A 26,529-nucleotide genomic window follows, 5' to 3' on the forward strand; every position below is an offset into this window, starting at 1 on the left:
CACGCCTGGCACTGAGAGTAAATTAAACTCCTTTTTCCCCATTCTTTCCACCCTTGAGCTGTCATGAACATAACTTGCTTTTCATAATATACTTTCTTGAAAGAGAGATTGGTGGCCCAGTGTGCTAGCAAACAAACTCCCGAGCTGCCTCGCTGGGAAGGCAGGGGGGACAGCCTCAGCTTCCCCCTCTTTGGGCCAGCTGTGTTGACTTGGGGCAACTGACCACTGCCCAAGCTTTCTCATCTGCAGAAGGGAGACAACAGCTGTTCCTGACTCTTAGTTTACTGTGAGGATTACAAGAAATAACGCAAGGATGGCATTTGTAACTGAGATGCACATGCAGAAGGCTCTTAGCACACAATAATTAGCTGCCACAGAACACTTGGACATTGAAGCCATTTTATGTATTTATTTTTATGTATATGAGTGTATTGCCTGCATGTAGGTAAGTGCACCCATGTCGTGCAATGCCCTCAGAGGACAGAAGAGGCCATCGGATCCCCCGGAACTGGAATTACGGACAGTTGTTTGGTGCCATGTGGGTGCTGAGATTCAAACCCAGGTCTTCTGCAAGATCAACCAGTGTTCTTAACTGCTGAGCCATCTCTCCAGCCCCTAAATTTTTTTATTTACTTATTTTTATGTGTATGAGGGTGTCGGATCCCCTGGAACTGGAGTTATGGATGGTTGTTAGCCACCACGTAGGAGCTGGTATTTGAATCCTGGTCCTCTGCAATAACAGCCAATGCTCTTAACCGCTGAGCTATCGCTCCAGGCCCCCCCATTTACCCCATTTACTGCTTTTTTTTTTCCTTTGCTCTTTTTTATTTCCTTTTTTTTTTTTTTTTTTTTTGGTCTTTTTGAGATCGTCTCCCGGTAGGATCTGCCTGCCTCTGCCTTCCGAGTGCTGGGATTAAAGAAGTGGGGCACCACGCCTGGCTTTCCTTTGATCTTTTTTTTTTGAGGCAGAGTCTCCCTGTAACCCCAGCTGGCCTGGAACTTACTATATAGACCAGGCTGGTCTTGAACTCGAAGAGATCTTCCTGCCTCTGCTTCCTGAGTGCTGGGATTAAAGGTGTGGATTATTATTATTATTTTTTTCTAAAGAAATGTGTGGGGGCTGGAGAGGTTAAGAACACTGATTGTTCTTCCAGAAAACCTGGGTTCGAATCCCAGCACCCACATAGCAGCTAACAACTGTCCATAACTCCAGTCCCAGGGGATCCGAGGGCCTCTTCTGACATCCATAGGCATGGCACAGCACAGGTGCCCTTGCCTACATGCAGGCAATACACGCATACACATAAAATAAAATAATTAAAAAAAAAAAGCCGGGCATGGTGGCGCACGCCTTTAATCCCAGCACTCAGGATAGATAGATAAATAAATAAATAAATAAAAGCATTGGCTATTCTTCCAGAGGACCGGGGGTGGATTCCCAGCACCCACGTGGTGGCTAGCAACCCTCGTGACCCCAGTTCCAAGGGATCCAACGCCCTCTTCTGACCTCCCTGGACATTGCGTAACATGGGTGCACTTACATACTATACAGGCAATACACTCATACACATAAAATAAAAATAAAAAATAGCTTAAAAAATAAATATAACTTTAAAATCGGGTGGATTTTTTTTGTTTGGTTTTGGTTTGGGGACAGTATCTCTGTAGCCCAGGTTGGCCTGGAACTCCATCTGTTACCAAAGCTGGCCTCGAATTCCAGGCAATCCTCCTGCCTCAGTCTCCCGAGTTGAGATCACAGGTGTGAGCCGCCCAGCCAGGGCCAGATTTCCAAGGAAGACCTCAAGGCAGCTACCCCAGCACCCCGCAGCTAGAGGTTCCCAGCCACACTCAACATGGCTTCAGACCGCAGCCCATTGCCAGGTGCGCGCAGACACAATTCAGCCGATCACTCCCAACATGGCCGCGCCAGATCGTCAGGGGCGGGGCCAAGCGCGGAAGTGGGTGTGACAGGAACGGAAGCCAAGCTGGCGGCTGAGAGAAGACAGTGGGGAGTGGGATCCGCAAAGTTGCCGCGATGATTCCTCCGCAGGAGGCGTCCGCGCGGCGGCGGGAGATCGAGGAGAAGCTGAAGCAGGTGGGGCTGAGCAGGAAGTGAAGGAAGCAGGCCGCGAACCGGGCCGGGGCGTGGGCTCCGGGGGAGGCCGGATCGGAAGGGGGCTCTGCGGGGGAGATGGGTCGGGGAGAGGCCGCGGCCCGGGGACGCCGCGGACTTGCGGTGATGTCCGCCCCTCCACCCCTCCCAGGAGGAGGAGACCCTGTCCTTCATCCGAGACAGTCTGGAGAAGAGCGACCAGCTCACCAAGAACATGGTGAGTGACCCTCAGCTGCGAGGCTGCAAGAGCGGCCTCCAGTCCGTGGGGGGAGGCGAGTGGCACGGCCAGTGCCTAAGGCCTGGGGTGCTGGCGTGGGTAGCGATGGAGGTGATGTGCATGCGACTCCAGCAGCCCTGGGCGTCCCTCTTCCCCAGTATCCCCGCCCCTCACCTCTCACCGAGGATGCTGCTGCCTGGACTCCTTGCTTTCTGTCCTTTTCCTTCCGCAGACACTTATAGAGAGACTCCGTAGGTGGGCTAGTACAGGTCAGGCGTTGGAGGTTGGACTGGAACGTTGGTCAGTTGGGATTGCCAAGGCTGAGAACTCGCAAAGGAGTTTGAGGATAGACCCATCTGGGAGGACCAACAGATCCAGCAATTGTCCTTGTCCCAACAGCGTTTACTTATGCGGCTGTTGGCAAGCAACTCTGCGTTTTGGTTAGCTTGTCTGCCAACCTCTCCGTGTGTCTGTGAAGGGCATATGAGCCAGTGCATTTTTCAGTGTCTGGAGCTTAGTGGATGTTTCTTTATTCTTTTTTTTTTTTTTTTTGTCTTTTGAAACAGGGTCTCCCTGTAGCCCCAGCTGGCCTGGAAATCATTATGTAGACCAGACTGGCCTTGAACTCACAGAGATCCACCTGCCTCTGCCTCCCAAGTGCTGGGACTACAGGCATGCACCACCACAACCAGCCTTCTTTTTTTTTTAAAAAAAAAACAAGTTCTGCCAAGTTTTTATTAAAGAGAAACTTTCCACGTTTACTTCTCACCAGTCTTCTCTGCGTGCTTCTAATAATATCAGAATCACCTGGATCGATGACAGCCGGTGTGCAGACTCTGTAGTAGTCTCCGAATGCTGTGTCCAATTCAATATTATTGCCTCTGTGGTGACGGACACCGGTTTTGGCCAACATGGCAGAGTATTCTATTTCAGATTCCCTTATAGCTGGGCAGTTGTTGTTGAGGATGACTAATCTGGCCTTGCCCTGTCTGATCATCTTCAGAGTCTGCTTGTACCCCAGCGCGTACTTTCCACTTTGCATAACAAGCTGGAGCCTAGAGTTGATTGACTCCAGAGACTGTTTCGTCTTCTTTGTGGCAACCATCTTCCTGCCTTAGGTGCACACGGCCCCCAACCAAGAACAGCCTCCAAGATGGCCTTGGCCGGGGAGGGAGAAAGGCTTTTTCTTTATTCTTAGGGGAGATTGAGAACACAAACTGAGTGAACACAAACTTGCATTTTGTTAAGTCACACAACAATAAAATCTCACTACTTATTTAATGAGATTGACCCTTAGAGGGGGGTTTTGAAGGTAAGGGCTACTCTGTATAAAGCCTCTTCCTGTTCAGTCTAGGAAAACTTAAGAGAGATCAGAAATTGAGATTGGGTGTTTAAGAATCAAATGGAAGCTATCCTGAGGTGATTATCTTAGGAACCATGTACCAGACTAAGGGCAAAGGAGTGAACAGGTAAACTGTGCTTTCTTCTTGGAGCTTATTGTCTAGAAAACCAGGAAAAGGCAAGAAATGCCAAGTGTGGGGCTGGAGAGATGGCTCAGCGGTTATGAGCACTGGCTGCTCTTGCAGAGGACCCAGATTCTATTCTCAGCACCCACATGACATCTGTCTGTCACTTAAGTTCCAAGGGAATCAATATAACACCCTTTACTGATCTCCGTGGGTGTTGTAGGACACAGATGCACTTACATACATGCAGGCAATACATATAAAATTAAATTTTTTTTTTAAAAATGCCAAATGTGTGTGGGCAGTAAAGGCCGTTCTGGGACAGCCCTGAGGCCTGTGAGCAAGAGGCTTTCCTCCCGCAGGTGTCTATCCTGTCATCCTTCGAGAGCCGTCTCATGAAGCTGGAGAACTCCATCATCCCTGTGCACAAGCAGACGGAGAATCTGCAAAGGCTGCAGGAGAATGTTGAAAAGACATTATCCTGCCTAGACCATGTCATCAGCTACTACCATGTGGCCAGTGACACTGAGAAGATCATCAGAGAGGGGTGAGTGAGATGCAGAGGTCACATAATTAAAGCCTCCTGGACCTGTGGCCCTAGGCTTTGGAAGGATATAGAACATGCTTGAGCCTTGAGTCCCTGATGTGAGTTCTCTGCCCTTCGTGCATACCATTTCCTTAGTCCATCGTCTTCATCCCCATCCTCCAAGGCTGATCCAGCTCTTTTCCTTCCCAGCCCCACAGGTAGGCTGGAGGAATACCTGGAAAGCATGGCTAAGATCCAGAAGGCTGTTGAGTATTTCCAGGACAATAGTCCAGACAGCCCAGAGCTCAACAAAGTGGTAAGGAATCAGTGGACTAATGTGAGGAGTGTGGGAACATCAGTCCCTGCCCTGGGCTCATGAGGGACACCTAGTCACTCTAAAGAACTATATAGAAGCCAGGTGTGGTGATGACTTGTGGGAGACTGAGGCAGAAGGATAATGATGAATTTGAGGCCAGCCTAGGCTATATAGTGCTCCAGGCTAGCCTGGGTTTCACAGTGAAACCTTGTCTCAAAAAGTAAAAAAAGTGTAAAAGGTGTATGGTGGGATGGGGATGACTAGAAAGATGGCTTGGCAGTTAAGAGCACATTCTGTTCTTGAAGAGGATTCTAGTTCACTTCCTAGCACCTACATCAACAGCTCACAGCACCAATGCCCTCTTCTGTCCTCCACAGGCACTGCATGCATGTGCACAAACCCATATACAGACACACACATAAACATTTAAAAATGCATATTTAACTGGGCATGGTGGCGCACGCCTGTAGTTCCAGCACTTGGGAGGCAGAGGCAGGCAGATCTCTGTGAGTTCAAGGCCAGCCTGGTCTACATAGTGAGTTCCAGGACAGCTGGGGCTACAAGGAGACCCTGTCTCAAAAAGACCAAAGAAAAAAAAAATAGGCCAAGCAGGCGTCGTGGCACATCCCTTTAGTCCCAGGACTTTGGAAGCAGTCAGGCAGATCTCTAAATTCAAGGCCAGTCTACATAGTGAGTTCCAGGTCAGCTGGGGCTACAGGAAGACCCTGTCTCAGAAAGACTTAAATAGGCCTGGAGAGATGGCTCAGCGGTTAAGAATACTGGTTTTTCTTGTAGAGGACCCGGGTTCGAATCCCAGCACCCACGTGGCAGCTAACAACTGTGAACTCCAGTCCCAGAAGATCTGACAGCCTCTTCTGACCTGTGCAGGCTTTGCACGACACGGGTGCACTGGCCTACATGCAGGCATCACACACACATAAAATAAAAATTTTTAAAATTTAAAAAAAGACATAAACAAATAAATAAATTGGCTGAGGATGGTGGTGCATACCTTTAATCCCAGCACTCGGGAGGCAGAGGCCAGTAAATCTCCATGAGTTTAAGGCTAAGCAAATATCAACCCCTGAGCTGTATCTCCAGCCCCAGAACCTTTTACTTAGGAGCAGACTTACCACCTTTCCTTCTGTAATGGCGTACGTCAGAAATGAGGGTGTTTACGTGACATTCTGGGATGAACTGGTAGCTAGTTAGTTAGCCTCCGCTGCCCAACGCCAATCTGGCTATCTTGAGGACTCACCTACCTGATCAGTACCTTGTTATACTGATAAGCAGTATACTGCAACCCATGGATGACAAACCTGTCTCACATAACACATGATCTTATATAACTGATTTTCAGGGGTGGGGGAAAGTGTGTGGGTGTGTGGAGTGGGCCAGAGTCAAGGTCAATCTTGGCTGTTGTTCCTCAGCCAAGGAACACCTTGTGTTTTGAGACAGGGTCTTCACGGAAACTTACTGACTGAAGTATCTTCCTGGGCCCTGGCTTCTTGATTTAGTCTAATGTTTTCAAGGTTCATCCTTGTGTAGCATGTATCATTCCTTTTTATTGACAAATAATACAGATATAGCCCATTAAAATTGTTTATTTGTGTGTGAATGTGGTGTGTATGTTTGTGCACATGTGTGCTATTTTGTGTGTGTCTGTGTAAGGCAGAGGACAACTTTTAGAAGTTACTTCTTTCTGAGCTTAAACGCTGGTCATCAGGTTTGGTACCAAGTGCCTTAATCCACTGAGCCATCTTGTCAGCATCCATTTATCCCTTGAGGGACATGGATTGTTTGCACATTTTGTCTATTGTGAATAATGCTTTATGAACCTTTTTGTACATGTTTTACTGTGAATGTTTTGAAGTCTCTTCTGTGTTCTAGATACCTATCTCATTAAACATGGTTTGTAATATTTTGATTCTTTGAGTCATTTTCCACTTTCTTGTTGATAGTGCTTGGTGCTAAGTTGAAGTAACCCACTTTACCTTTTTGTTTTCTTTTGCAAATTCCTTTCAAACAAGAAGACACAAACAGTGCACTTGAGAAAATAATATATTGATACTTGTTAAGCAGAGGTTGGCCTGTGAACATCAGTTTTGAGAAATGTAAAGGAAAGGAATTGTCAAGTCAGTTTTCCCAGTGTTTCTTCTGTGGGTTAAAGGAGGGGACTGCACAGCAGAGGCCAGGGAAGGGCAAGGGCTCTGCAGAACTCAGCGCAGCTGCTGCTTCCTTCCACTGTCCCTGCAGAAGCTGTTGTTCGAGAGGGGGAAGGAGTCGCTGGAGTCTGAGTTCCGCAGTCTGATGACCCGGCACAGTAAGGTTGTCTCCCCTGTGCTCATCCTGGATCTGATCAGCGGTGATGATGAGCTGGAGGTACAGGAAGATGTGACCCTGGAGCACCTGCCGGAAAGTGTGCTCCAGGACGTGGTACGGATCTCCCGCTGGCTGGTGGAATATGGCCGCAACCAAGGTGAGAGGGCTGCTGGTGATGGGGGGGGGGAAGCAACCGAGGTGGGAGGGCTGCTGGTAAGGGGAGGGCAGCAACCAAGGTGAGAGGGCTGCTGGTGAGAGGGGCAGCAACCAAGGTGGGAGGGCTGCTGGTGGGGGGGGGCAGCAACCAAGGTGGGAGGGCTGCTGGTGAGGAGGGGCAGCAACCAAGGTGGGAGGGCTGCTGCTGGTAAGTGGGGCAGCAACCAAGGTGGGAGGGCTGCTGGTGAGGAGGGGCAGCAACCAAGGTGGGAGGGCTGCTGCTGGTAAGTGGGGCAGCAACCAAGGGGGGAGGGCTGCTGGTGAGGAGGGGCAGCAACCAAGGTGGGAGGGCTGCTGCTGGTAAGTGGGGCAGCAACTAAGGTGGGAGGGCTGCTGCTGGTAAGGGCGGGGGCAGCTTCCTGTTTCCTCTTAAATTGAGACAGACTCTCACACTAGCTCAGGCTGGACTTGAACTCACACAGCAATCCTTCTGCCCCAGTGTCTCTAGTGCCTGGATTACAACCATGGACCACATATCCTGATTTCCTTCTTATATATTTGGTATGTGTGGATGTGTGTGCATGTGCAGGTAGAGACCAGAGGTCAGCAGTGTCTTCCTCAGTCTCTCCACTCTGTTGTTTACTTTTTATTTATATTTATTGTTTTAAATAACTATTTCTTTTGTCTTTTTCTTTTCCTGTAGCTGAGGACTGAACCCAGGGCCTTGCCCTTGCTAGGCAAGTGCTGTACCACTGAGCTAAGTCCCCAACCCCAAGTAATTATTTCTTTTTTTTTTTTTTTGGTCTTTTGAGATGGTCTCCCTATAGGCCCAGATGTCCTGGATTCACCATGGAGACCAGGCTGGCCTCGAACTCACAGAGATCCCCCTGCCTCTGCCTCCCGAGTGCTGGGATTAAAGGCGTGTACTACCACACCCGGCCTGTAATTATTTCTTTTAAAAAATAGTTTATACAGGCTGGGCATGGTAGTGGATGCCTTTAATCCCAGCACTCAGAGGCAGGCAGATCTCTGTGAGTTCGAGGCCAGCCTGGTCTACATAGAGAGCTCCAGGCTAGGTGAGGCTATAGGGAGACTCTGTCTCAAAAAGACCGAAAAAATTTTTTTTATTTATGTATATGAGCATACTGCCTTTACATATATAAGTGCACCCGTGTCGTGCAGTGCCCATGGAGGTCAGAAGAGGACGTTGGGTCCCCTGGAACTAGAGTTATGCCATGTGGGTGCTGGGAATTGAACATGGGTCCTCTGCAAGAGCAGCCAGTGCTCTTAACTACTGAGCCATCTCTCTAGTCTCATGATTATTATTTCTTAGTCTTTGACAGTTTCATATGTGTATATAACGTATTTTGGTAATTTTCACCCTGCGTTACCCTCTCTTCTCCCCTCACTCCTGTTGAACCCGCTCTTTCCAATCAGTTTTCCTGTTCTCATGTTTCTTTGTTCATTTGTTTGTTTATTTTTGATCCACTGAGCACATTTACTGGAGCAAGGGCAGTTTACCAGTAGCTACAGCTCTGAAGAAAACTCTCCCTCCCCTGGCAGCCACTAACTGCCGGTAGCTCCTCAGGGAGGAGTGGGGCCTCATGAGCCCTCTCTCATCCAAGAGAGAATGTGGACTGGCCCTGTCTTGTGCAGGTAACCACAGCTTCTGTGAGTTCATGAGCTACACAGCCATGTCATGGCCAGAAGACTGCATTTCACAGCACTCCTCCCCATCTGCGCCTTCTCTGCCTCCTCCTTGTTGGTGTTGCCCGAGCATCTCGGGATGATCCAGATATCCCACTTAGGACTGAGCACTCAACAGCCTCTTCTCAGCACTCTGACCACTTATGAATCTGTGCATTAACCACTGTGCACTGCAAAAAGACTTTCTGGGCAGGCCGAGGACACTAATGGATGCTTATAAACACAGATATTTGGGAGTCAGTTTAACACCATGTCCATTTAGCAAAACAATAGTAGTAAGTTCTACTTTAGGGCCTACGACCTCCATAGCTGTTGGGTTTTGACCATGTTTATAATACCAGGCATTTCCTCTAAGATTTTATTTTTATTTGAATGTGAATGTTCTGCCTCCATGTATGCAGGTGCACCATATGTATGCAGTGCCCACAGAGACCAAAGAGGGCATCAGATCTCCTGGAACTGGAGTTACAGGTTGTTAGGTGCCGTGTGGGCACTGGGAACCAAACCCAGGTCTTCTGCCAGAGCAAAACAGTGCTCTAACTGCTGAGCCATCTTTCCAGCCCCATATTTTTTTTCATTTAAAAAAACAAAACATAGCCAAGTGTGGTGGTATATTTCTATAATCTCAGCATTCCAGAGTTTGAGACAGGAAATTCTAGAGTTCAAGAGTAGCTTGTGTTACATAGCCAGACTCTCACAAAACAAAACCAAATAGCATCTCAATGCCAACAGGCAAGGTAGAACACACATGTAGTTTGATCTACTCTGGGTGCTGAGGTAGGTGCTTGAGCCCAATTGCTCAGTGATAGTTGGGAAACATAGCAAAGCCTTGATCCCAAAAGAAAATAAAAAATGTTGAAAACTTATAAATAGAGCCAGTGAGATGGCTGAGTGGGTAAGGATGACTGCCATCAAGCCTGAAACCTGATCTCAATCCCTAGGACCCACGTGCTGGAAAAAGAACTATCTACCAGTTATCCTCTCACCTCTAGTCACATGTTGTGCTGTGTGTGCACATGTGTGCATACATGTAAATTAATAAATGAAATGTAATTTTTTTAATTTATTTTTTCTCTTTTTGAGACAGGGTCTCCCTATAGCCCCAGCTGTCCTAGAACTCACTACGTAGACACACCTGGCTATGAAATGTAATTTTAAAAACTTGGGGCTGGCTGGGCGTGGTGGCGCATACCTTTATCCCAGCACTCGGGAGGCAGAGGCAGACAGATCTCTGTGAGTTCGAGGCCAGCCTGGTCTACATAGTGAGTTGGAGGACAGCTGGGGCTACAGAGAAACCCTGTCTCAAAAAGACCAAAAAAAAAATTAAAAATTGAAAAGGAGGTGGGTCATGTGCTAGGGTTTATAAACTGTCCTCTATACTTGATCAGCATGTCTGCCATTCTAGGTCAATGCCTGGTGTTGCAAATTATAATTAAACCGTCTTCCTTGAGTGCTGGGACTAAAGGCATGCGTCATGCCTGGCCAAAAAAAAAAAAAATTAAAGCAAACAGCATTTGCACACATAAACACATACCTCTATACACACACAGAACAACAACAACAAAAGTTCTAAGAAGGTAGGGCTGGTGGTCAGTTCAGTTGAAGAGTGTTTACCTAGCATACATGAGGTGCTGGGTTTGATCCCCAGCATCATAAAACAGCAACAAAATCTTGTAAGTAGCCAGCCTGGTGCATGCCTGTAGTCATAGCACTTGGGAGGCAGAGGTTGATGGATCTCTGTGAGTTCAAGGCCAGCCTGGTCTACACAGCGAGTTCAGGCCAGCTGGGGCTACAGGGAGACCCTGTCTCAAAAAGACAAAAAAAAAAAAAAAAAAAAAAAAAAAAAAAAAAACCTTATAAGCTGTTCTGCTGGAGGGTAGTCTTCTCTTTAAGACTTTGCTTGATTTGAGATGAGGCCAAATGAGCCACAGCAGATGCTAGGACTGAGTTTACAGCCATAGTGGGCCCTGCCGCTGCCCTGGGTGGAGGTGAGGTGGAGGCAGGGGACGCTGCTGGCATACATCTGTTGCTCTCTCCTCAGATTTCATGAATGTCTACTACCAGATTCGCTCCAGCCAGCTGGACCGCTCTATCAAGGGGCTGAAGGAGCACTTCCGTAAAAACAGTTCTTCCTCTGGGGTTCCCTACTCTCCTGCTATTCCCAACAAGAGGAAGGATACACCCACCAAGAAGCCAGTCAAGCGGCCAGGTGAGTGCCCCACCCTGACCATTCAAGTAACGAGCAGAGGGCTTCCCAGGATCTGCATTGCTTTTGTCCACCCTGAGGTCAGCAGCATCAACCTTCTGTAGAGTTCGTGTCTGTGGTCACCCCACTCACAGGGACACAGGACTGAAAGCAAGTATCTACCCACGCAGCAAGGCCCTGTAAAGAGAGGCTCTTACACCCAGCAGTCTAGGGGTTCCCATAATGCCTTTGGGGTGGGGGTATGGGGTCGCTAGTGTGCCTCGTTATCTCCTGAGGCATCGTGACAGAGGCCACAAGACAGAGTCTCTTGCTAGGTTTCCTTCCCCTTACTGTGTTGTCCTGTTGGATGAGAAGGGGCATGCCCTCCAGTCTTTACACTCCAGAAGGCAGGACAGCAGAAAGTGACACATAGATGAAAAGTGGATGGGGAAGGTTTGATCCAGAAAGGAAGGAAATCTCAGACCATCCTCTCAGAAGACCTTGAACTGGCTTTTGTTCTCCAGTGACTCTCCTTGTGGAGAAGTCAGTGAGGGATGTGGTATAGAGGTATGTGTGAACTAGGAGACACTGGTGTCCCGGGAGCAGCCCATTGCTTATTCCCCCATTGCCACTTCCAGATAGTCTCCGCTCCAGGTTAACTGTCCTGTCAGCCTGGCTGTCTTCTGCCTTAGATGCTGACGTCAGTTCCAGGACAGATAGGATGCTCCAGGCATGGAGGCTGCTGAGGTAGCACTGGGAGAGGCCAGTGAGCCAGGGGCTATGCCCACCCTGAGGCCCTCCAGCTGCTGCTCAAACACTTCCCTAAGCATGGCTGGGAGGACAGCGGGCTTCAGGTAGAGCTCCCTTCGTTTCTCCAGTCCCAGCCTGCCTAAGCCCTTCAGAGTGCAAGGTCCTGGTCCACATGCAACCATGTTACCTGCTGCTGCTCAGGCTTTTGCTTAGGATCTGAAGACATGGCCAAAGGAGGCTGCCGTCAGGCAAGGTGGGCAGCAGAGCATTAGGAAGCTGGCTGGCCCCAGCAGGAATTGCATTGTCTTCCTCCTTCTGAGTGGATGCCCTGGCTGCCCCACTAGAGAATGTGCTGCAAACAGTGACTACTAACCCTGCTGGGCTACAGCTTCCTGCGTGGCCGTGGCTGGCCAATCCATCTTATGCCTTTGTTTTATTGGGAGGAGCTGTCTCCATGAGGCTGCCTGGGCTCCAGCTGCTCTGTGCTCACTTCCTCTTCTGCTTGGTTCTTTGACAAGCCCACTCTGGAGGCTCCAGAACACTGTTTGCCCTACCCTGGAAATATCCACTGTCCATGTGGGTCTTAGCCTTTCAGAAGGAGGGATCTGATCTCAGGGCTAACCATGAACTTAATCTGTCCTAGTAGAGACACACAGGAATGCTGACCATGAGGTCCCTGTGGTTTTATAGGGTCTTAGGAGTTGACAGAACTAGTGGGTTCAGGGCTGAAGTGAGGATGGTAAGTCAGGCCCCTGGGACTTCTGTTCCCTCTCTCAGGAGGGGAGAGCTGGTAGCCTTGTTGATAATGAGGCACCAACTTCAGTATCCACCCTGGTAGTTGAGCACCTTATGGGCTCGGTTGCTGCCAGGTCAGCATCCCCATCTCCTTGAGACCAGTGTGCTGTTTAGGTCCCTGTTGAGTAGACAGCCCATCTGCTCCTGGCAGGCTGTGTGACAGGAATCTGATTCACTCATTAGTGAGAGAGGACACAGAGAAGGCAGATGTGAGCTGACCCACCAAAATCAGCTGTTAGTAGGCAATTTCACCGTGGTACAGATAGAAAGAGAAGAGCCAGCCGGCCCTGCCCTGTCTCTCCCAGCCTTGTGGGTTGTGAGGACAACAGCCTCTCTGGGTCCAGATGTGGGGGAGGAAGTCTCAGGAAAGATAGGCCAGAGTTTAGCTCATGGGGAGCCCCCCTACCCCCAGTACAATTTACTAACTAAGCAGCAGTGCCCGTTGGCTTAACTGCTGCTTTATGGCCCATACTTTCTGCCCACGAGGTCTTGTTTCCAGGAGCTGGCCTGCCCTGAAGGCTGTGGGTGCAGTTTTGTTTGTGTTCACCTGTGATACTAACTGTTCTTTTTTCCCCCATGGCAAGAGCATGTTTGTCCTCAAACCCTGTGGCTCACCTCTCAGGTGGTGGCTTCTGTTGGCCCCTTCCTAGCTTTTCAGTTTGTCCCCATTGCTGAGATGGTTTGGGTGACTTCCCTGGTGCGGAGGCCTCTTCCTCTGGGTCTTCGAGCCTGCGTATTCTTCACAGCTCCCCAGGAAGCTTAGTCCTGTTTCATCAACTCCTGGGGCTGTATGCCCTGGACTGCTGTTTGGCTTATGTCCCAACACTGAGCATGCCCAGGGATCTCAGCCTGGAATTTGGACTGGCTTCCAGGGACCACCCCCCCAAGTCTCTGTTGTTCCTCAAGTATGGGAGCTTTGCCACTAGCTCCTCTGCCCGTTCTGATTAAAATGCCACTTGGTAGAATTTTTCACTCTTCACTTTTCCTGGTGGATTTTTATGCATCTTCATCACCTTCTGTCCCTCCTAAAATGAACTCGGATCCAGATCAGTGAGGGTCAGCAGCAGAGCCTGGAGCTGCATTTGGACACATTTTCTTCTCTCCATCCTCAGGGTCTCCAGTGACCCTGGCAAGACCTGCTGGCAGAGGTGTTGAGGGCATGCTCACTGTTGGGGCGGACATGGGCTGGGCCGGTGGAGGGCTGCTGCTGTTTTCTCTTACTCATTTCCTAGGTCTTCTTATCTCCTCTCTCTGTGGCTCTGGTGACAGGGACGATCCGTAAGGCTCAGAACCTTCTGAAACAGTATTCCCAGCATGGTCTAGATGGGAAAAAGGGGGGCTCTAACCTCATTCCTCTGGAAGGTAATCACCCCATGTTCCCTTTCTGTTACCCCTCCTCCACTGTGTGTCTCTTCACTTGGCAGGGCAGAGCCTCCCCCAGGAGGGCCTTGGGACAAATCCTGAGAGGGGCTGGGTGGGAATGATAGGCCCCTGATGCCCCTCAGGCTTCAGCAGGCCCAGAGATAGGTTTCTTGACCCTTGGCTGGGTCCTATCTGGCTGATGGCAGCTCTGCCCTTCCCGAGGCTCCTCCTTCCTTGTCTCTGTCCTTGTCTCCTGTGTAAACGCAGAGAAAGTTGTCTTGGGGCAGCCCTTTCACGCCCAGATCAACAGGGGAGGACCAAGTTGGCCAAGGCCTCATGGCCACCCCCATCTTTGTAAAGGGAACTTCATGCAGCTGAGGGAACAGGCTGCCTGAGGGACATGCCCTTCTCCCCTGCTTTCAGGGGAGGGATAGCCAGGTCAGCCACCCTGGTGGACCCAACCCTCCTTCAAAAGAATCACCCTGGGAAGCAAAGGAAGGAAAGTGACCATTCTTAAGATGGCAAGATGGCGAGACCCCAGGGCCTCATCACAGACCCTCCTTGGTCCATCCACTTTTCTTTGGCTTCCCCAGTCGTGGGAAAAAAGAGCTTGGGATGGTCCTGAGCACTCCCTGCAAGTCAGGCTTGAAACGGCTGTTCCCACTGGGGTTTGAGGCAGTGGAGGGGCGCAGAGCCCTCCCCAGCGCTTCCTCCCTATGCCCTGTTAAGCACCCCGCTCTTGGAGATCAAGGGCTTCTTCCCCATTCCCCAAGGGGCAGCTGCCTGGCCCCTGGATAAACGCTGCTTGTGTTTGTGCGGCCGACATCTTGCTAGGTCACGAGCATGATTTCCGAGTTAAGCACCTGTCCGAGGCCCTGAACGACAAGCACGGGCCACTGGCCGGTGAGTACTGTAGCCCAGCCCCAGGGCAGCTGCTGACACTGCCTTCGAAGCAGTCCCCGGATGGCTGGCTCTGCTTCAAGGATGGGCTTGGCCTGTGGCCTGGCTCCCACTCCAGTCTCCTCTGAGCACCAGGCCTCCTTGCCTCTTTTGAGATGGGAGTGGGTGCTTGGCTCCTGGGAACTGGACAGAGGAGAAGCTGCTGTTTGAGCTTGAAAGGCAGGCAGGAGGACAGCTGGCTCCCTTGAAGTCAAGGAGCCCGGGTGTCTGACTCCCCTGCAGACCATCCGTGACACCTAACCAGACTGTCCTGCCTTGGCTTTGTCTGCAGACACCCCTGCCCAGCCTCCAGTAGTGGGATGCTGTCTCCTCCTGGGCAGCTCACCAAGGAGCCCTCCCTCTCTGAGGTTCACTTATCTCTTCTCAGATTGTTTTATTTTGTTGAGATAGAGCCTCACTACGTAGCCCAGGCTGGCCTTGAGCTCACAGTCCTCCTGCCTCAGCCTCCAGAGTGTTGGGATCACAGTCATACACCATACCTGCCTCCTCTCAGATTTTGTTTGGCCCAATCCAGCTAACTTCACAGGCCATAGCCACCAATCTCTTACCCTTCCCAGGACCTGGTTGAGTTGGGCATGGCCTTTACAGGCACAGCATCTTCCCACATTGAGGCACAGTGCCCCGTCCTTGAGATGAGCACTGCCATCTGCCTATCCCAGGTTGCCCTCTTCCACACATAGTTCAGAATCAGTCCTGGGGTCAGACAAGCTTTAATCAGGAAGTTGGGTAGAAAATTTCCTTCCTTCTATTCTCCCACCACTTAGTGTTTGATGCTCTGGGGACACAAATACCATCTGTGTGAGCTAAAAATGATGCCAGGACAGTGACTAGACCCAGCTCCTGATTTTCCCAGAACTGGGTCAGGCCTGTCAGAACAGTCTGCCTCTTCGCATTTGTTGCCAGACTGGGCTCAGACCAGGAGCTGGGGAGACCCACACCCCCCCAGCAGGGTGAGTGGCTTCCCCCAGACCAACTGCTCAGGGGCACTGCTGTCCCCCTAGGGAGAGATGATATGCTGGATGTGGAGACTGATGCTTACATTCACTGTGTCAGCGCCTTCGTCAAGCTGGCCCAGAGTGAATACCACCTGCTGATGGACATCATCCCTGAGCACCATCAGAAGAAAACCTTTGACTCCTTGATACAGGTCCTACCCTGTGGCTCTGACCACTGGCCCATGTAGCTGTCACTGCAGATTCTAGAGGATGGGGCAAGCTCGTTACCCAAAGCTCTCAACTCCAGTCACTACTTGGTGTAGTGTGTGGCTCCTCCTGGGTGGATGTTTTCCCTCATCCTGTCATGGCATGCTGGCTCTTCACATGCGACACAGTGCCCCACTGTTCCTGGGAACCAGTTCTGCTCAACTTCTACCTGAGCCGGGGTCCTTGTTCCTTTTCCAGGATGCGCTGGATGGGCTGATGCTTGAGGGGGAGAACATTGTGTCTGCTGCCCGGAAAGCCATCATCCGTCATGACTTCTCCACGGTACTCACAGTCTTCCCCATCCTGCGGCACCTAAAGCAGACCAAGCCTGAGTTTGACCAGGTGCTCCAGGTATGTCTGCTTGGAAGCCACATGGACATGGCCAAGGAAGTCCCGCTTTCCTGCATGCCTCCCCTCCATTCTGGGAAGCCCTGTTCTGGTCTGTGCTCCCTGACCCCCACCACCTCTTTTCTGAATGAATGGAGGCAGTTTCCAAGGGGCTTTGGGCAAGTCCACATGCTCATAGAGTAATTGAAGAATACCTCCATCTTGAGCTAGAGAATTTAATCTCTGGGGTTAGGGCAGGGAAGGAGCTGGAAGGAGTTGGGCTGCACTCACAGCAGAGAGCAGTGACCTGGATTCTAGTGAGCATATGCAGCCAAGTGTCTCTTCAGGGCACAGCAGCCAGTACCAAGAACAAGCTTCCTGGCCTCATCACCTCCATGGAGACCATCGGGGCCAAAGCACTAGAAGACTTTGCTGACAATATCAAGGTGCCTGCAAACCCCTTTCCTTTCACCAGGCCCAGACTGATCACCCAGTTCTGGGGACTTCTTAGAGAGCAGGCCTGGTTCCCTATGGAGACCCTTTCCTCTCTTTCCTCCTTAGTATTGAAGCCCTCTGAGGTTGAAGTTCCTTGTCTGATCAGCCTGAGGCTGAGGGACATCCTAGCACCCATATGCCAAGAAGTGTCACCAAAACAGGCTGACTAGGGCTCAGTGTGGGCCAGGGGCTCCTGGCAGAAGCCCTTTCGGGAAACCAGGAGCTTTTTTTTTTTTTTTCACAGAATGATCCAGACAAGGAATATAACATGCCCAAGGATGGCACCGTTCACGAGCTCACAAGCAACGTAGGTATTCCTCAAGGGCTGCTGAAGTGGTGGGAGAAAAGGTGCTTCGATTCAGGCTGTGGGGGCTACAAACCAGTGGAGGGGCCCCAGCCCAGAGCTGGTCACCTTCATGAACAGTCACTGATGGCAGAGAGATGGTGAAGGGCTAGCGTCTTCAGGACACAGGGACTTTCAGGCAACCAGAACCCAAATGATGACACCTGAAGTTTCCAGTTGTCAGGTCCCTGGTACAGGATTTGTCCTACTGGTCAGAAAGGGTGTGTGTGAGGAAGCCATTGCCCTGAGCCCTCACCTTGGTCCTCCTGGGTGTGTTCTCTCTGCCAGGCCATCCTTTTCCTACAGCAGCTTCTGGACTTCCAGGAGACAGCAGGTGCCATGCTGGCCTCCCAAGGTACACAGAATCCCTGCTGGGCCAGCCTGTGCCCTGCTGCCCCCTCTTGCCTATGAACATGCAGTTAGGCCCCTAGGAGGCACTGACTTGCTCTGGGTAAGGGCAGGGCTTGGTGAGGGGTCTCTCCCATCCCATGGAATGGGCCTGAGACATGAGTGGGGGGGGGGGGGAACTCCAAGCCCCTGGGCTTGTCAGGAGTGAACACCAGAAGAACGAGACATGCTGACATTCTTAAAACCCCCAACCCCTCGGTTGCTCCTGTAGCCATCAGTACTCTTGGGTGGACACTGCTGGTGTGAGGTGCTCTTCCTGGCCTGCCGTCCTTCCACGCTTCTCCACTGCCTCTCCTGTCTACTTGTGTTAATTGGCCTTGTAGGTGCCCTTGATAGGACTGGGGCCTGGGAAGTTGGCATGTAAGGACGAGTACTCTCCTGGGCATTCCAAGCACTGGTCCCCAGTCCCTCCTCTCTACCCTTACTTGGGGACAAGGAGCTGCCAGTTCTCTTGGCCTGCACTTTCCAGTGTGTTCTTTGGTCTTGAGTTAGTTTGGCTTGGTGCGTGTTGCTGTCTGTGTCTGGCTGTTGCGGGGAGAAGTCTGCTTGGCTTGGGGTGACAGCCATTTCTAACCTGTTTTTTGCACTTTGCATCTTTCTCCCTCCTCTGTCTCCCTCCACCCTTCTGTGTGCACTGCCTTTCACTTCGTAGTTCTTGGGGACACATACAATATACCTTTAGACCCCCGAGGTAAGCAGTGTGGCTCCGCAGCCTCATCCTCTCCTCCAAAGCCCAGTGGGTGAGGTTCCCTGGGGACCAGCTCGGTACCCATTGGAGGCAGGGTCAGAGGGGCCCTCATCTCTCCCTGCTGTCTCAGTCTGTCCAGGTAGCACCCTGCTAGGTCCAGCACCCTGGGTACACCCCTCACTAGCTTTGCCCCTCCCTCTTGGCCTTCTTCACTGTAGTCAGCAGGTCCCTCTGTTCCAAAGAGCCTGGTAGTCGGGGTGCGGGCAGTCAGGAGGCGGTGGAATGGCTGGGCCCATTCTGAGAGTTTGCTGTTAGAAAATAGGTAAAAGGTCTCGCATGTGCCCACCCATCATGTGGGGCCAAGTTGGGAAGGACTGGTAGCCCACTCCCCCTGCTGGCCTTCTGCTGCCTTGGGCTCTCTCCTTAACCATATCAGGGACAGCCCTGGGATCCAGAAAGAGTCCAAAAGCATGCTTCCTGAGGCTTAGCAGGTGCCCAGCTCTGCTGAGCACCTCCTTCAGTCCAGACTGCCCAGAAGTTCCGAGAGTCTCCCAGTGTTTTCCCCTCTGCCCCTTTGGTGTGGGAAGGGCCACAGGGGTCTTGGCCATTGTCACCACAGTAACAGAACTTCTCCTCTCAGAAACCAGTTCTTCAGCGACCAGCTACAGCTCCGAGTTCAGCAAGCGCCTGCTGAGCACCTATATCTGTGAGTACCTCCAGGAGAGCCTGTGCTTTCCTCCCTCACCTTTCTGTGCTGCACATCTACTTCTGGGTCCCGCTCCTTACCTTGGAATAGTAACCCAAGCTCCAGTTCAGGGCCCAAGGGTTGAGGAAGCGTATCAGAGGCCTAGGAGTCAAAAGGACAGGAATGATTGGCAGGACTTGGTTAGCAGGCCTGGTGGTTGGATCATTTGGATCAGACAACTTGGTGGAAGTGATCCAATCTTTCTGCACAGGTAAAGTCCTGGGCAACCTGCAGCTGAACTTGCTGAGCAAGTCCAAAGTGTACGAGGACCCAGCGCTGAGTGCCATCTTCCTACACAACAACTACAACTACATCCTCAAGTCCCTGGAAAAGTAAGTGGCTGTGGGCATGGGTCTGTGGCCTCACCTTGGCTGGACAGCTGTGCCAGCCTCTGCCCTCCAGGGACTGGCTTCACCATCTTCAACTTCCTTGTCTGATGTGTTTTTGACTTTCATTCAGCAACCCAGGGATGGCTGCTACTTCAGAGAAGCTTGGGAGATTCAGGATGCGATGGGAGGCTTCCTTTTGGGTGCTGCTGCCAAGGCCAGCAGTCTCTGAGCCCCAGGAGTTACTTCTCTTTCTCATTTTGAAACAGGCTCTCCTGTAGCCCCAGCTGGCCTGGAACTCACTATGTAGACCAGGCTGGCCTTGAACTCACAGAGATCCTGCCTCTGCCTCCCGAGTGCTGGGATTAAAGGCATCTGCCACAACACCTGGCTAACTTTTCTCTTCTTTACCTTCTCTCCCACCTACACCCAGATCTGAACTGATCCAGCTGGTGGCTGTGACCCAGAAGACTGCTGAGCGCTCCTACCGGGAGCACATTGAGCAGCAGATCCAAACCTACCAGCGCAGGTAAGCGGTCGTCAGCCCTCCTGCTGAGCCCCAGCTTTTCCCACCCCTGGGTCCACCCTACTCTTCTCAGCACCTCATCAGAGCGGGGTCAGCAAATATTGTCCTGTGGGTGCAATCCTCCATGCTTTTATGAACTGTTTTGGTTCTTTGTTTTGATTTTTAGTACTGGAGCTCAGACCCAAGGCCTTATTCATGCTGGGTGTGGGGTCTGGCACTGAGCTCTGCCCCTAGCCTTTTATTTTTTCAGTCACATTTATGGGGTAGAGAGAGAAGCACCCTCTCCCTCCCCCTTGCTATCTGCTCCTCAGGGGCCACAGAGCCTCTTCAGAGTGGGTTTCCAGGGTCAAGGCTAAGAGTAGTTTGGAGAGCTGATTGTCAAAGGTGCAAGTAATATTTAGCTCAGGAGAACAGGCTGTGAACTTGAAAGGCTCTTGCTGCTTCTCTGGCCCCTTATTTACTTGGCCTGTCTCTTTCCTGACTCCCTCTTTTCCCATCTATTTCTCCATTTTAATTTGCCACGGTATTGATGTGAAGTGAGGTTGGCAGTGTTTGTTCAGTTCACCCAACACCCTCTGCTTTTTGTTCTTAATTGTCAAAGCGAGCAGCTGAGACATTTTCCGTTTCCAAGAACATCTCTGTTGATTTGCTTCGCCCTGACCAGATCAATTCCTACTGCCCCCACCCTCAAATAGACTGTGAGGTTTAAAAACAAAGCAAGCTGACTTCAGGGAAGAGGCAGCTGTCTGAAACTGTCCCTCTGTCCTCTCACCCTGCTGCCTGACAGCTGGTTAAAGGTGACCGATTATATCGCAGAGAAGAGTCTACCCATATTCCAGCCTGGCGTCAAGGTGAGCCCAAGGCCTGGGAAGGGGTACTGAGCAGATATACTTATTGTACCTTGGGACAAAAATGGACAAGTGTCCCTCTGGGATCAGAGATGTGTGTGGCAGGAGAGGCCTGGGGCCCATGGTGTGTGGAGCAGGAGCAGGGCAGGGTGGTCCTGCTCTGTCTGAGCAAAGATTTCTCTGCCAACCCTCCTCATACTCCCACTCTCTGGACTCCAGCTCCGGGACAAAGAGCGGCAGATGATCAAGGAACGTTTTAAGGTGAGCTGGGGTCCTCCCCTCTATTGCTTGTTACTACTGTTGTGACAACATAGATCAAAAGTGTTTGTCTCTTGGTCCCTTCCCTTCCTACCTGTTTGGCCAGGGCTTCAATGATGGCCTTGAAGAACTGTGCAAGATCCAGAAGGCCTGGGCCATTCCAGACACAGAGCAGAGAGATAAGATTCGCCAAGCTCAGAAAAACATTGTCAAAGACACCTACGGGGCCTTTCTGCACAGGTGAGCCTGTCCTCCTTCCTGGCCCTCTATTGCCCACCTTCAGCTGTGCTCCATGTTCTCCTCTTCTCAGGGTGATAGGATTGGCAACACATTTGCTGCCATGGGCTTTGGGACATATTCAGGCCATCTCTGACACCCTATCAGAGGCACCTTAAGATTGAGGGTGGAGCTGGCCCGCCCCCTGACTCCTGACCATGGTACCTGATCAGGTACAGCAGCGTGCCCTTCACCAAGAACCCTGAGAAGTACATCAAGTACCGTGTGGAGCAGGTGGGCGACATGATCGATCGCCTTTTTGACACTTCTGCCTAAGCCTGCCAGCGTCCCTGCCTAGTTCCACCAGACTAACATGTCATTGAACTGATAAACCAGTGTTAACATATCTCTGGGCCGGGTGAGTTTGAAGTCCTTTAGGACACAGACCTTTCTTCCCTGCCCCACCCTGGGGCCCTGCCCCAAGCACTCTAGTCCTGGGATTTGTATCCCCCTGCTGCTTACATCCTTGTCAAAACAGCACTCCTAGAGTGTGGGGTCCTCGCACAGCTTGGGTTTTGAGACGGAGTGCAGTCAGCAGGGCCCACAGCAGAGAGAGAAGACAGACTGGTGCCCCACTGCCGAGCAAACACAAGAGCAGAAGGTGGAGCTACCCTGGCCTAGTCCATCCTGAGGGTGAAGCACTCCTCTTCAGCCCGCAACGTGAGGGGGCTCAGAGAAACAGGCCAAACTGCAGCCTGCAGATGTAGAGAGAAAGCAGTGTTGGGGTTGACCTAGTCTTTTAGATTTAGTACGTTACCCACAGTTCTAAGCTCGGGGGGGGGGGGCGGGTTCTGCTTCCTGGGAGTCCCCTAAGTGTCAGGAGGCAGGAGTGCTCTACCTCAGGTCCCTTCTGGATCCAGCACACCACAGGAAGTGCCTGGGAAAGGAGTTCCTGATCCCCACCTATAGTGCCTCCAAGGCCAGGCAGCAGTGGTTGCAGAAAGTGCTTTGGGCTGCATGCTTGTGGGACAGAAAATTGGTAGTGGAAGGAGAGCGACTGGGAGCAAGGGGGATCACAGGTATAAAGTTGGGCCCTGCCTCCCTGGGATGACAGTAAACAGCTGAGTTCAAGGCAGACAGATCTTGAAGGTACCCTTGGGCCATGGTTTATTTCACACTGCACACAGAAGAGAGCTCAGCGCATTGGGCCTTCCAGAGGTAGAGAATAGAGCTGACCCTCCTTCTGTCTCTGAAGATGCTGTCCTAACGCTCAGCCTTGCTGTGGGAACAAACTCATGATGCATCCTCAAGTCTGCAACCCTGAGCCCTGCCATGTTGTAACCTTGCCCAGGGCTGGGTCGGGCTTGCATGTTCCCCAAATCCAGACTCCAGTGAAGATGAGCTGGCTGCACATCACACTGGAACCATACACACGGAAGAATGTGTGGTCAGCAGCTTCAGCCCAGCTCCTCCTTGACCTCTTTCCTCCCCCCGAGGCTGCCAGCCAGGAGAGAGAGCGAAAGCAGCTGGTCCTCGACTCTTTCAGCATGCTCTCCCAGAGCAAAAGGGTGAACCCCAGGGGTTCTCAGCCCAGTCTTCCTTACTTAGATTCTCATCTAATTAAAGTTTGGGTCTGGTCCATCCTAAGCCACCTCCGGTGGAAGAAACACCCTCTTCAAGAACCCTGCAAGGCATGAGGCTTATCTCAGGGGCCTGAGGTCACCTAGGCCTTTATGGAGACTAAGCTGAGTTCCTGCTCTGACCAAACCTGCCTCTACCTGGGGAGCACGCGGTGAGGCCCACAGAAAGTAGAGTAGAGCCAGTGGAGTAAATGTAGAGATCTCACAGCACCCCAGACACCCCAAATCTGACCAACCACAGATGTACAGCTTATGAGTTCTGCTCTGTTAAAGCTCCTCTGATGCCTCCTTCCCCATGACCCTCCATGCCCAGAATGGGCTTTAGCCCTCACCCACCTTCAAGATTAGGCCCTGGGCTCTGATCATTCTGTTCCCAGGGGTTTGGGCTGCTCTTGTCCCCAAGGCTGTCTCTAGCCAGCAACCTGGCCACCAGCACAGCCTCCGTGGTGCTGAGGAAGAGCAGCAGCTCTAAAGAAGTAAACTACAGAGGAGAGGAGATGTCATGGGCTAGGCCTGACTGGCGGAGGCTCAGGCAGTAGCAGGTGCAGGGCCAAGGGAGAGAACAGGTCTTACTGAGCAGTGGATTGCAGGAAGAGGAGCTGGACAGGGCCTGCCCCAGGAAGGAGGAGTAGAAGACAAGGTAGCCAGCAGCAGTGTCACCTTGTAGGCAATGGTCCAGAAGGGCAACAAACTTGCATATACATCAGCTAACAGCAGTGCCTCCCCAGGAACCAGGAACACCAGGGTGGACTTCAGTGCTGTGTTTCCTAGGCTCAGCTACAAGGAAAGTCTGGCACTTCTGGGATGTGCAGGGAGCAGGAGGATAGTGTTAGGGCTCTGGGTCTGTATGATTCCCCGTCTCTCCATCCGTCTCTGCCAGCCTCTTCCCAATTTGACTCACTGTCACCTGGAAGCAGAGCACAAGATGCTTAGGTGGGACCCAGGCTTTTAAACCGTGAACCATGTATTCTCTCTTGACACGATCTCATTCACCACATGGGCCTGGAACTCTAGTTCTGTCATTGAAAAAGGGTAGGAATGCAAAGGGTGAACTAGGAAGAGAGGCCACCCTCAGATCCCTCTAGGGTAGGGACAAGTAAACAGCAACTGCAGACTCTGGGGGCAGACTGGAGGTAAAACTGATCCATGAGGTTTCCCTAGCTTTGGAAGCAACTCGGATGGCTTCCAGTTAAAAGATGGGCCTTCTCAGATTCAGAGATGAATCTTCAGTGTGAAAATAAATGTACTTTGCTCCACTTCAGAGCAGGAATGTGATGGCAGCTTCATCTCCTGTCCACCGTCAGACACCTGAAAACTTTAGGGCCATGGGCTTTCATAGCGTACTTTGCTGGCTTGACATCTGATGGGTCTTTGGGGTGCGTACTGAGCGTCCTCCCCTTCAGTTCCTTCAGGAATGAGTCCACAGCAACCTGAGCCTCTGGGTTTGGTACAGCTGGCTGAGCCAGTGCAGCTTGGCCCTAGTTGTGGAGTGTGGTTGCCCTGGGGAGAAAAGACAGAAGTGACAGGAGACCCAGGGATCATGGGGCAGTTGTGGTATCTGTTTGGAACTTTGACCCAGGAGGAGGGTGGTGATAGGCCGGAGAAAACTGGAGTTGGGCTGCTGTGGCAGTGGGAGGTACAGAGTAGGTCCTGCTGTGGGCTCCATCCACCCTAAGGCTAGGACAGGGTAGAGGGGCCTGGTCTGACAGAGGCCCAGAGCCCTGTGTCTGACTGCTAGAGATCAGCTTCCTCTTTCATCCCACCCAGTTTCCAACCCCAAGGTCTGTCAGCACCAGTATTGCTGAAAGTGCAGAAACCCTGACTGCAGTAGCTGTGGTCCCTGAGAAAGCGGAGGAGCTCAGTCGCAATTGGTCTCTGTGACGAGGGCCAGGTAGACTCCACATGGCCATCCTGGTCCACTTGGGCCTGTGGGTCCTGGTCCTTCCGGTCCACCCATAGCCTATAAGGAGAAGCACCATGGCTAGATCCCAGCCTGTTCTTGTACTGAGATGAGGAAAACCCCTCCCCCAGTTCTGCCAACCCTCTGGGTTCCTGGAAAGATATTCCTGCATGCAGCAGTGGTAGCTACCAGGAGGGGAATACTCCTTAAGAAGGCCTCTAGGTTCTAAATGGGAAAGGGAGGAGGGATGTGCATGGTAGGCACCTGGAATTCCTGCCTCACACTTCGCACATGGTGAGTCTGTCCAGAGTGAATCCCAGGGCAGCATGACTGCATGCCAGGGATACACACTGCCATTCCAGGCTGAGTGAGCATCCAGCCAGGATTGGAGACACAAGGACTCCACTGAGGCCTCATCTCTACATATATGTGTCCTTTAACTCAGCCTGTTGATGAAGGTTGATGCTTTGGAATGTGTTCCCACCGTGCCTCTCCCAATGTAGCTCCCCAGCCTTAGCATCAGCACAGAGGAGCCTGTGTACTACAGGATGTCCTAGGGGAGGACAGCAACATCAGCTTGGGTTGGCTACTGTGGGACAGGCAGTAAGAGACCCCTGTACTAGCCAAGGCTAAGTCCTGCTCCCCTCCTAGTTTGGCACTTGGTCTGTGCCCTCCTACAGCCTTGAAGCACCACATTGGATATGAATGCCTGTACGTTCATAATGCTCGCTAGCAATGGTGTGCTCCCATTTTTCAGAATCTTGATGGCTTGAAACTTGGGAAGGAATTGAGATCAAAGGATAGCCAGACTGAAGGATGAGGTCAAAGTTATCCCGAGCACCAAATCCTAAAGCTATAGCCCTAAGCTGCCTACCTACAAACTGCTGATTTGTGGGAGCTAGACTCTGGGACCAACTGGGTGGTGCTGAGCTAGAGGAAGACCAAATGGAACAGGATCCATAGAGCCATCACCAATATCTTCCTATACAGGCTGTGTAGAGCAGCAGAGCCTAAACTACAATCTCTATTTCAGCCCCATTTCTTTGGGGGACTGAGCCACTGGACAGGCAGCTGTTCTGTGTAAGGACTCAGGTCCTGGTCCAAGCACCCCCTCTTCCACCCAGTTCTGTAAACACTCAAACACGAAGCTCAGGACTCGGCTCCACCCACTGCTTCTGCCTTCTTGTTCTGTCCTGCTCCATTTCCACTACCTGGAACCCATTGCCCTACTGAAAGTTGAAGGGGGCTAGGGTAGCCATAGGGCTTCCATCCCTCTCCTACATGGTCCTTTTAATCAGGGTTTGGGGCACAGGCTTCTGTTTCAGTGCCTATCGATAACCTAGCTAAGCATCCAAGCCTTTAGCCACAGCGTGTCCACTCGATGAAATAGGATCAGGACCTCTGTTCTTGCCTTTCCTTAAATGCTGATCTGTGTAAAAAGTGCCTTGATCAAGAGCTCTGGGAGTGTGCCTAGCTTGGACAGGTAGAGACCAGTTTATCAGTGAGATCCTGGGACATCCCTGCTCTCTCATTGAATTAGCATGCCTCAGAAATTGAAATGCTGGGGCAGGAGAGATGGCTCAGCGATTAAGAGCACTGGTTGCTCTCGCAGAGGACTTGGGTTTGATTTCCAGCACCTACCTGGTGGCTAACAACCAACAGTAACTCCAGTTCCAGGGGAATTCGACGCCCTCTTCTGACCTCTGAGGGCATTGCATGACATGGGTGTACC

The 26,529-nt window shown here is 51.5% G+C and overlaps 2 protein-coding genes and 1 pseudogene across 10 annotated transcripts; 1 reads left to right on the plus strand and 2 right to left on the minus strand.

The window, feature by feature from the left end:
• Positions 1-1,942: 1,942 nt before the first annotated feature.
• Exoc7 (exocyst complex component 7) lies at positions 1,943-21,667 on the plus strand. 9 transcript variants are annotated; one of them, XM_029562671.1, is made up of 21 exons: positions 1,943-2,095; positions 2,265-2,330; positions 4,159-4,343; positions 4,533-4,638; positions 6,895-7,117; positions 10,865-11,032; positions 13,823-13,915; positions 14,750-14,818; positions 15,877-16,022; positions 16,276-16,428; positions 16,752-16,850; positions 17,144-17,206; positions 17,531-17,597; positions 18,303-18,341; positions 18,979-19,044; positions 19,295-19,415; positions 19,843-19,938; positions 20,723-20,786; positions 21,003-21,044; positions 21,148-21,281; positions 21,491-21,663. In XM_029562671.1, exons 1-21 carry the CDS (start codon positions 2,036-2,038, stop codon positions 21,591-21,593), a joined length of 2,163 nt encoding a protein of 720 aa, XP_029418531.1. In that variant the 5' UTR covers positions 1,943-2,035; the 3' UTR covers positions 21,594-21,663. The 9 variants fall into 9 exon arrangements, with proteins under 9 accessions (XP_029418531.1, XP_008829575.1, XP_008829577.1 ...); XM_008831353.2 differs by lacking the exon at positions 14,750-14,818 and having other exon boundaries at positions 21,491-21,667; XM_008831355.2 differs by lacking the exon at positions 18,303-18,341.
• LOC108490736 lies at positions 3,089-3,458 on the minus strand (annotated as a pseudogene).
• Positions 21,668-21,790: 123 nt separating the features above from the next.
• Zacn (zinc activated ion channel) lies at positions 21,791-26,019 on the minus strand. Its single transcript, XM_029562665.1, is given in 9 exon segments — positions 21,791-22,841; positions 23,234-23,404; positions 23,471-23,542; positions 23,545-23,674; positions 23,799-23,878; positions 23,881-23,913; positions 24,691-24,963; positions 25,062-25,216; positions 26,009-26,019. Coding segments are annotated over 9 exon segments (1,203 nt in total). The 3' UTR covers positions 21,791-22,563.
• Positions 26,020-26,529: the final 510 nt, after the last annotated feature.

Source organism: Nannospalax galili, unplaced genomic scaffold (genome assembly GCF_000622305.1).
Source record: "Nannospalax galili isolate Female #2095 unplaced genomic scaffold, S.galili_v1.0 scaffold634, whole genome shotgun sequence".
In the NCBI taxonomy this organism is placed as follows: domain Eukaryota; kingdom Metazoa; phylum Chordata; class Mammalia; order Rodentia; family Spalacidae; genus Nannospalax; species Nannospalax galili.

What these genes read in the sequence shown, in the direction of transcription:
- Exoc7 (XM_029562671.1), top strand. Translation starts at nt 2,036, where the DNA reads ATGATTCCTCCGCAGGAGGCGTCCGCGCGGCGGCGGGAGATCGAGGAG. An exon ending in GAGAAGATCATCAGAGAGGG is followed by an intron (nt 4,344 to 4,532) that starts GTGAGTGAGATG and finishes TTTCCTTCCCAG; the next exon opens with CCCCACAGGTAGGCTGGAGG. An exon ending in ATCCAAACCTACCAGCGCAG is followed by an intron (nt 19,939 to 20,722) that starts GTAAGCGGTCGT and finishes GCTGCCTGACAG; the next exon opens with CTGGTTAAAGGTGACCGATT.